The sequence below is a fragment of the Leptonotus elevatus genome, chromosome 4 (assembly GCF_054856555.1).
Source record: "Leptonotus elevatus isolate MCC_2025b chromosome 4, RoL_Lele_1.0, whole genome shotgun sequence".
Lineage (NCBI taxonomy): Eukaryota > Metazoa > Chordata > Actinopteri > Syngnathiformes > Syngnathidae > Leptonotus > Leptonotus elevatus.
In genome coordinates this window covers 1,917,149-1,923,793 of record NC_141242.1, presented here as the reverse complement: position 1 = coordinate 1,923,793, position 6,645 = coordinate 1,917,149, and the positions used below count along the sequence as shown (strand labels likewise).

Sequence of the window (6,645 nt, the reverse complement as noted above, 5' to 3'; positions counted from 1 at the left end):
AAAAAAAATGTTTTCGAAATTTGAAGTGAAAAACAAAAAAATCTAACTTTTGGCGGTAGGGATACCATTGAACAGTTTAAAGCCGGAACAGTTTGACTCTGTTAAGAAATGTAGACATTCTAAGAGAAAAAAAACAAAAAAATGGTAACGTTTGACTATTATTTTGAAGAAATTTGAGTAACTTCTGCTATTTTTTTGTACCGATTCAAGCCATTCCAACTTCAACTTCAATTTTTCATTCAGCCTCGCAGCCTTCACATGAAATTTCTCCAGAAATTGCATTAAAGGGAGTCAACAAAACTTGCAATTAAATAATTATCCATTGGGTAAATGTATCAATGAAATCTTTATTGGATCTGCAAAAATAGGTTAATATAACAAAAAAAAAAAAGGCAATTGTTCTTTTGAAACCATAGAAAAACCACAGTGTGCCACGCTTGAATACTGTTGTGATTATATTCCATGTCAACGTTCACATATTACACTTGCACAACACAGCGGAGGGGAAAAAAGAGAAACTGCCAAACAAACATCACTCACGATCGTAAAGCACACTTTGTTGCCTTGACATTCCGATGCTTATTTTGTAAATGCAGCGTCTGGGATTCAACACACAATTTGGCACGCGCACACACACACACACACACGCACACACACACACACATATCCACTCACTGAAACCGCCTTAAGCTTTAGTGCAGTCAATTGTTATCAGTCCAAAGTGGAGGCCACCAAAATGATGGCTCGGGCGGGTGCGTAGGAGGGGCCGACAGGGGTTGCTTGATGCTGATAAAGAGAAATGGTGGGCTGCGCCGCTTTGATTTTATGGCGCGGGCACTTTGTAGGGGCTCCCGGGGACGTTGTCGTCTCCCCATTTGACGATGACGGTGTAGCTGCCCTTGTCCTTGACGCTGTAGGTGACGTTGTAGAGCTTGTTGCCCGTGTGCTTCACGTAAACCTCCTCGCACGGGGCGTGGGGTCCGTGAACGCCCACCATCAGCATGTTGCTGCCTGTGCACGAACAACAGCAACATTCAACATTAGGCGTGAACGACAAATACGTACGTCGTTACCGGACATAACTACATGTTGTGTATTTGTCTTTATTTTTCTGATGACTTTCTAATTTTAATCCCTATAATTTTTTTTCCGCTGTCCGCAGATTACACAAATAGGCCTGTAGCAATTGACTCTAATATAACTAACTAATATAAATACGTTATTTAATACTTTGTCCTTCACTCCCAAAAACGTATTTATAAGTTTTTTATGCAAGAGCATACAGAAGGCTTTGATGCAGGTTCTGACATTAAGAGGTGGCTTCAAGCAATGGTAGTTATTACAAAAAAACGGCCAGCAGATGGCAGCAGAGTATAAGAGATCAGCCAGGGCCATGTTATGTTGCAACAAGCTCTTTTTGCCATTGTTTTCACCAGGAATGTGAATAATGATGAAACTTAGCTATAGTCTAATGCTAATTGCTGCAAAACGGAAACCGATAGAAATATACTTTTTTTTCCTGATGAAAGAAAAGAGACTCTAATGTTTCTTTTGGTAGGTTCCATGTTTTTATAGCAATAAAACACATTATTCTGTGGGCCTTGCAAAATCAGTCAAAATCCAGTAAAACAGCCATGAGTGAAGGGGGTTGCTTCAGTGAAAATGGCTGCAAGTAAATGAGTTAACCGCACTCAATTCCAAAAAAAAGTGAAGTAAAATCTCTGCCTCCAAGCTTTGCAGGGAAGATTTTATAATGATAATTTATTATAATTATAATGATTATAATAAAAAATCTTACACAACAGAACGTCTACGATTGGTGTACTCATTATTGTCTAATTTAACAAAAGAAATGCGTAATGAACGTTCATACGCCAGACTTGCTAACTGTTAGCCAGCTAACAGCAAGCTGCTAAACTGAGCTCACAACAAGCAACTCTACTTTCATTAAATGGAACCCACGTCACTCACCAGGGCAGGCTCCACCTCTTAAAGGCATAGACACCCAGTCAAAGATAATGTAATGTAGAACGTGAAGCTGGAAATGATTATGCTAATGCTAACATACACACAATAATCGTTAAAAAAAAAAAATCTGATTCACTGATGGGATAATCGGTACACTAATTGACTCTAAAAAATATTAGATAGCCGCAGCCCTGGTTGACACGATGTAAAAAAAGTTTTTTAATAAAGACAGGAAAAGAAAACTATGGTCGATTTTTGGGGTCTTTTCGGTGGGAAAAAAAACAGTGACAGCAGCGACATGGATGAACCTGAACCAGGGGTAATAAATGGCAGAGTAAGAATTCCCCTATAAATGGTCATATTTAAGAAATGTTTGTTGTTGTCGGCTACAATAATGGTGAATGTGTTGTCTTGTGCTGCCTAAAAACACTGATTTGAGAAAAAAAAATCAATTAGGGTGTATTTTAGGGAGGTTATCATTAGCTAATTCAGCAATTTCTGCTACATTTATTTATTTATTTCTCCAAAAGTTGTCTTTTTTGTGATTTTCAAAAGGCGCGATTGAACATTGATGGATAAGAATTTGATTGCGTTGATGCACTAAAGCAGTGGTTCTCAACCTTTTTTCAGTGATGTACCACCTGTGAAATATTTTTTCCCCTAACAACCGTAAAGCATTTCTGATTGAAGAAAAAATGAATAAAAATTAAAATCGATGTACCACCTGTGAAATATTTTTTCCCCTAACAACCGTAAAGCATTTCTGATTGAAGAAAAAATGAATAAAAATTCAAATCGATGTACCACCTGTGAAATATTTTTCCCCCTAACAACCGTAAAGCATTTCTGATTGAAGAAAAAATGAATAAAAATTCAAATCGAGTGCTGTGCCATCACTGTCTGATTTATTAAACTTTGGAACTCTATTTTTATTTAAGTGGTCTCTTGAACTATTTGGAAATGTAAAAAAAAATATCACTAAAACAAAAAAGAAAAAAATCCTTAATTTAATTATAAATAAAGATTTGTGCACATACAAATTATTATCACCATAAAGTGCCATCTATTGGGATCATAGTAAAGCGCTGTTCTCAAAAATAAATAATTAACTGAATTTTCTGGAGCAGACAGCTGCTTTCATTTGGAGAAAAAAAACGGGTGCAAACGAGGCAAACCGAGTGCCTCGTGAAATGATGACTTACGTGTACATGATCAGCCTCACCTGCTTTGCCGCAGTCGACTGTGAAATTGTTTTTCTGTCCCACCATGGCCTTGCTCAGGCCCATCCCGCGGCACACCACCTTGCTGGCGTCCGACGTCAGCTTGGCCGAGGCCGCCGTAGTGGAGGAGGAAGCGGAGGAGCTGAAGGCGGCGGCGGCGGCGCCGCCCACTTTGGACGATTTGGTAACCGTCTCCACCAGGACGGACGAGGTCTCGTGGAGGCTGTGGCCGCCTGACAGCCGGGTGCCTGCAAGACACAGAACAAAGTTTTCAAATGGGTCAAAGGTCAGTGCAGCTGCTCGTTTCTTTTTTTATCCAACTCCCGACCAAAATGGAGAAATATGAAGGCGTATTAGGGGGAAAAAGGATTAGACTACAAGATTTCAATTCTATTTGAGAATTTCAAAAAGTTGTGTATTTGTAGCCAAGTCATTAACTTATTGTTACCAACAACAAAAAAAGTACTCTAGAAAGTGTTTATTGTTTTCCAAAATGTTCAAATTTGGCATTTTGTAGTATTAAAAAAACTGTAATAATAATTCTTAAATGATGTTACATAAAAAAAATTGTTATTATTTTAATCTTAAAAATATAAGCATTTTCATCCCCCCAAAATATACAACTTTATTCTCGTAAAATTGTGAGTTCAATATAAAAATGCTTTGTTTTTATTCTTCTAAGATTGACATTTTATCTGAAATGGGGTTTTTTTTTTCTCAAAAATATCAAATTGATACAGGTACTTGTAAAATTACACTTTTAATCTAAAATAGTGTTGACTTTTCATCTCAAATAACTTTTTGTCCTTAATATACAACTTTTTTGTCAACTTAAAAATATAAATAGCTTTTTTTCTATGATTTTGACTGTAATCTAGCCCCCCCCCGCCTCCCCTTCAGAAATATAGTATATGATTTTTTAAATCCCAAAAACAGATGGGACAACATTCCTATTTCCAAACTTGCAGACTGTTGTAAGAAGAAGAGGGGATGCCTCACAGTGGTGAAAATGGCCGTGTCCCAACTTTCTGCAGATTTGTTGGCGCCATGAAATTTACAATCAACATATTTTTCCCTTCAAATGATACATTTTCTCACTTTAAACTTTTGACCTGTTCTCTACGTTCTATTCTGAAAAAAAGATTACAATTTGGCACTTCCACATCATTGCATTCAGTTTTTATTCACAATTTGTATAGTGTCCCAACTTTTTGGGAATTGGCTTTGTAGCTGCAGCCTTTTATTATTATTATTATTATTATTATTATTATTATTATTATTATTATTAGCAATTAATTGTTCTCCTAATGGCGCGAATTACGGGCGGTCGGGCGCTCACCAGTGACTTTAGCTTTGAAAGGGCTTCCGACGATGTGCTGCGGGCCGCCGTACTTGATGGTGATGAGATAGTTGCCGGGCGCCATGGGAATGTAGGTGACCTTGTAGCCTTCGGGACACTCGCAGCAGTCCATCTTGACCTTGGACGGCCCGTCGATGTTCACCGACAGCGTCCCCGGGCCGGCGTTGCACGTGTTGACCACAAACTCGGAGGGCACGCCTACATGAAGAAATCAAAGATGCGGATGGTTAAAAAAAAAAAATAAAAATCCGATCACGTGGCGACGGTGGCATCCACCTGTGTTTCCGCCCAGCAGTCCGGGGCCGTGCGCCGTGACCATGCCCGGATCTCCGATCAGTCCGGTGTCTCCCACCCGCACGTTGAAAGGGCTTCCGGGAATGTGGCAACCGTTGAACTTGACGTCGATGGAGTGAACGCCGTTCTCGCGGGGAATGAAGCGGACGGTGGTTTTGTCTGCGGAAAAAAAAAAGCATACACGATGTCAGGGGGGGTCTGAAATATGAAAATGGATTCACACTCGGGATTTTAAAATTATATTTTAGTATTTTAGTACTGTATAGTTCACAGGTCAATACACACAGTGCACAACCAAACCATAGTGTTCCAAACTATAGCGTTCGTGGAGACCAACGACGATGAGAAGATTTACCCCAAAATAATTTTTGCGAATTTTTTTATTTTAGGAGTGTATAAACTCTTATTTGTATGTGTTGCTGCTTCATTAGTGGTAAGGTAGCAGTTGTTTGATGGTTTGAAATCAGAGATGGCAAATCCAGGTCCAGAAAGTAAAAACCCTGCCACAGTTTTGCCCCTCATGCTAGCTAGCTAGCTCCCTATCAGGTAACCGAGCACCCGGGGAGCTAGCTAGGGAGCTAGCTAGCTAGCTAGCACTTGGGGCTAAAACCAAACTGTAACAGGGTTTTTACTTTCTGGACCTGGATTTGCCCCCTTTTATTTAAAATGATCGTCACACCTAAGCTCATTTCAGTTAGTTATGGTGTTTCACGTTATCGTAGCATTAAGCTAACACACTTTGGTTATTATATGCTTGAGTTCAACATTTTGGTGTTTAAATCTATTATGTGTCACTTTTACATTTAAATTCAAGTGGGACTGACAAATATATGCCCTGCTTTAGTTTTTTATTATTATTTTTTTTTACTTGCACTTGGCGGCAATGCGGTTTGTTTATAAATAGAACATAAATAGCGGGCTAGCAAAATAAATAACGGATTCAGGTATTAAGACCTGCGATGTAAGTTGAGAGGAACGAGCGAGTGCTTTGAAGCGAGTGGCTTACCGCCATCCAGCTCGGTGACATAACACTCCTCGGAGCACCCGGAGGGCGTGTGCACTTTGGCGTCCACCACACCGCGAGTGCCGTTGCGCTGCACCATAAACGAGGCCTCTTGGTTTACCTTCAAATCCTTCTCCTAAAAAAAGAGAGTTAAAAATGTGATCACATTATGCGCATGTGTGTGTGTGTGTGTGTGCGTGGCCCTCCAGGGACGGCCAGCATGTGATTCATCCTGGCCGGACGGGAATAGATGGAGCAGTTGGGCGCGCGAGGCAGGAAAGGTCAGAGTTTATAGCGAGGCGTTTAGTGTTTGTGCCCTGCGGGCGGACCAGCGGCCGCCGCAGACATGAGAGCTTCCCTGACATTTGAAATCCTGCTCTGATATTGCACTTCAGCAAGCCTCGAGTGGCAGAAAATGCTCTGAAGTGACACCCCCCCCCCCCCCCATTCAAAAAAAAAAGAAGAAGCTGGTTTTAATATTGCTGGGTGTGCAAAGTGTGAAAGCAAATAAAAGGAGCAAGTGTGAATTGAGTCCGATTTCTGACACAAGCTTTCTCGACACATGTTTACGTCGACTTTGGTATTCCCTCAGTGGGATGCGGTGAAGTTCTATGCACAGAGCTGGTCAATAAAAAGTTGGGTATTTTGTGGGGGGAAGCGTTAATACATCACTAATATAATGTTGGAGATGGAGTTGGTTTTTGCGTGTGTGTGAAATTTCAGGATGATCCTGAAACTCACTCTCACTCTTCTTCTTTTCATTCTTTAATGATACGTGAACATTTGCAACCGGCTTTGAG

General features: G+C 40.2%; 1 protein-coding gene across 1 annotated transcript in view; it reads right to left on the bottom strand.

Annotated features, from left to right (window-relative positions):
* Positions 1-327: 327 nt before the first annotated feature.
* Positions 328-6,645, bottom strand: part of LOC147174965 (filamin-C-like) — a 43,124-nt gene continuing 36,806 nt past the window's right edge. The window contains 5 exon segments of the mRNA XM_086073147.1: positions 328-1,011; positions 3,191-3,436; positions 4,528-4,746; positions 4,825-5,001; positions 5,849-5,981. Of these exon segments, the coding sequence (XP_085929273.1) occupies positions 824-1,011; positions 3,191-3,436; positions 4,528-4,746; positions 4,825-5,001; positions 5,849-5,981 (963 nt within the window). The 3' untranslated portion in view covers positions 328-823.